Below are 3,105 nucleotides of genomic sequence, written 5' to 3'. Positions count from 1 at the left end.
CCCCTCAGAGTGGCTTCTTGTTCCCTCTGTCCGCCCAGTTCTGCTTGGGTTTGGCCTCCTCCATCCCCATCTCATTTCCTTTCTCAATCGCTCTCCCCACCTGCCTCCTTCTAGCCGTTGTGCCCCCTCCCTCCCCTTCCCTGCTTCTCCGGACCCCCCTCCGGCTCTCCCTAGTTCTCATGTCTCCATCACCCCTATTCCCGCCTCATACACCCTCATCCTGCCTCTTGCCTTCTCTCTCTGCCCCTCAGGCCTCCTGCCAGAAGAGATCCTGACCCCCACCCTCTACCACGGCTACTATGTCCGGCCCCGGGCCATCAGAGCTGGGGAGGGCAGCCGGGCAGGGGCCTCTGAGCTCAGGCTCAGTGAGGGCAAGTTCCAGGTGTTCCTGGATGTGAGCCATTTCACCCCAGATGAGGTGACCGTGAGGACTGTGGACAACCTGCTGGAGGTGTCTGCCCGGCACCCCCAGCGCCTGGACCGCCACGGCTTCGTGTCTCGAGAGTTCTGCCGCACCTACGTCCTGCCTGCTGATGTTGACCCCTGGCGGGTCCGCGCTGCTCTCACCCATGATGGCATCCTCAACCTGGAGGCGCCGCGGGGTGGCCGACATTTGGACACAGAAGTCAATGAGGTCTACATCTCCCTCCTCCCTCCACCTCCTGATCCGGAGGAAGAAGAGGAGGGAGCCAGAGTTGAGCCCTGAGTGCCTCAGACCCAGTGCCCAGCCCTTTCTACCTCCCGTGGTGATACAGCTGCTGCCTCCACCCCAGCAGCCTTGGGAGAAGGGAAAAGTGCATGGGCCACAAAGTATGGTTTGGTCCTGTGGGACGTTTCCTAGCCTTTGGTTTAGTTCTAGGTAGAGGTGAATAAACCCAAATCTCCGGGCCTTCTTTGTGCTGCTTCCTATTCTCTGGCCTGGAGGACGGGGTGGGAAGGGAGGAGGAGGGCATAGTTAGGAAACATGGTCCTCAGTTCGATGTGCTCAACATTACAGAACCTCGAGCTCGGATGGTGAGGTCACACCCAAAGCTGACACTGGCTCCAGATCAAATGCCGCGCCATAACTTTCTCACAATGCAACAAAGGAGAGTGATCCCGGGAGGGAAAAGGGATATGCCATCCAGACAACCCAGGGCACTGTCTGAGCTGGTGATTAGAGACACAAAAACGAGGATCTCCAGACTGTCTGGCCTGTTTAGGGTAGGGATTGGGAAAACAGGATTTGGCTGGAGAGAGTTGCCTAAAGCCCTGTTTTCCCATACTAAGATCTGTCCACTGATAATGGCCTCTGTCTGAGGAACCAAGTATGTATACGCAGGGGCACAGACACAGAAACCTCTGCCGTTGTCACTGAACTCCATAATCTCCCTGCCCTCTGCACAGCGGAGGCCTGTGAGAGGAAGCATTTGCCTCATATCTTGGAACATTCCAGAGGAATCACTGCAGCACCCCCACATAATCCAAGACTAAATGCAGGGGGTCTAGGGCTACTAGTGTGAGCTTGATGGCCAGGGAGGTGTCCTCTGGAAGTAGAGGGTTATTATTAGAAATACTAGAGGCTCTGTGCGTGAAATTTGTGTACAGGCAGGGTCACTAGGCCTGGCCAGTGACCAGGGCTAATCAGGGCCTACCTACGTTCTGTGCTGCCCCCTGGTGGTCAGCACACATAGCGAGTGGTCAAACTCCCAGTCAGTGGAACTCTGGAGGGGACAATTTGCATATTAGCCTTTTATTATATAGGATGGTATGTGCAGGAAAGCCTGAGATCTGACCCCTCACTTACTTTCTGTAATCAAGAAAGTGTGTGTGTATGATTTGGGGAGTGTCCAGAAGATCTCCCTGCTCCAAAATAATCTTTTATGAGGCTGTGATAGACACCTGAAATTCTTCATTAAAGTGGTTGATTCTTAATTTTGTTGGATTAGAGACCAATTTGAAAATATGACAAAAGCAAGCTATAGATGCTCTTACCATAGAAAATACATATGCCCCCAAATTTGGCATAAAATTTGAATAGAGCTCTTGGAGTCCATTCATATGCCCCTTTTAGAGAACTGTGGATCCTCGGGATAAGAACCCTCACTTGAAGAATCCAGTTTTTGGTTGAAGAATTGCCATGAATTTAAAATGAAAGCATACTTCAGAGAAATAACTACTGGCATATTCATTTGTTCATTCATTCAACAAATATTTATCAACCCCCAAGTGATATACTATGGGGGACACACATGGTAAATATAAATCATAGAAACCATAGCCTTTTATTATCTACTCAGGAATCTTAGTCCTTAATTGAGAAGAAAAAGAAGTTTAAAAGATCCTACTCAGACTTCAACCAAAGCAGCTTCACATTGAACTGTTTTGTAACTGGGATTTTTATTTATTTATTTTTTGTTAATCCTCACCTGAGGATATTTTCCCATTGATTCTTAGGGTGAGTGGAAGAGAGAGGGAAAGACAGAGAGAAACATCGATGTGAGAGAAACACATCAATTGGTTGCCTCCTGCTTGAGCCCCGACCAGGGCCCGGGCTGGGAAAGAGCCTGCAATCAAGGTTCATGCCTGTGATCAGAACTGAACCCAGGACCCTTTGGTCCTCAGCCTGATGCTTTATCCACTGAGCCAAACCGGCTAGGGCTATATGAGCTTTATTTATTTGTTTGTTTGTTTATTCTTTATTGTTTAAAGTATTACATATGTCTCATTTCCCCCCCCCCCTCCCCCCGTTGACCTCTCCCTGGCCACTTCCTCCCCCCAGCACATGCCCTCACCCGCTACTGTCTGTGTCCATTGGTTAGGCTTATATGCATGCATACAAGTCCTCTGGTTGATCGCTTACCTCCCCCCACCACCACCACCACTCCTGCTTTCCCTCTGAAGTTTGACAGTCTGTTCATTGCTTCTGACGAACAGACTGTCTCTGGAACTATTTTTGTTCATCAGTTCATCTTATTTATTATACTCCACAAATGAGTGAGATCATGTGACATGTATCTTTCTCCTATTTATCTTGTGCCTTTATTCTATGTGGAGGGTTTATGTGCATTGTGTGAGGTAAGGATCTACCTTTTTCAGTATGGAGAGCCAGTGGCTTCAATACCC

At 49.5% G+C, this 3,105-nt stretch overlaps 1 protein-coding gene across 1 annotated transcript; it reads left to right on the top strand.

Moving 5' to 3' along the window:
• Positions 1-4: 4 nt before the first annotated feature.
• Positions 5-889, top strand: HSPB2 (heat shock protein family B (small) member 2; the record flags this gene model as incomplete). Its single annotated transcript, XM_015562460.1, has 1 exon — positions 5-889. A coding segment is annotated over one exon (702 nt), but the record flags the coding sequence as incomplete, so codon positions are not given.
• Between the last annotated feature and the right edge of the window lie 2,216 nt (positions 890-3,105).

Source organism: Myotis davidii, unplaced genomic scaffold (assembly GCF_000327345.1).
Source record: "Myotis davidii unplaced genomic scaffold, ASM32734v1 scaffold97, whole genome shotgun sequence".
NCBI lineage: Eukaryota > Metazoa > Chordata > Mammalia > Chiroptera > Vespertilionidae > Myotis > Myotis davidii.
This window is presented reverse-complemented; position numbering and strand designations above follow the sequence as displayed.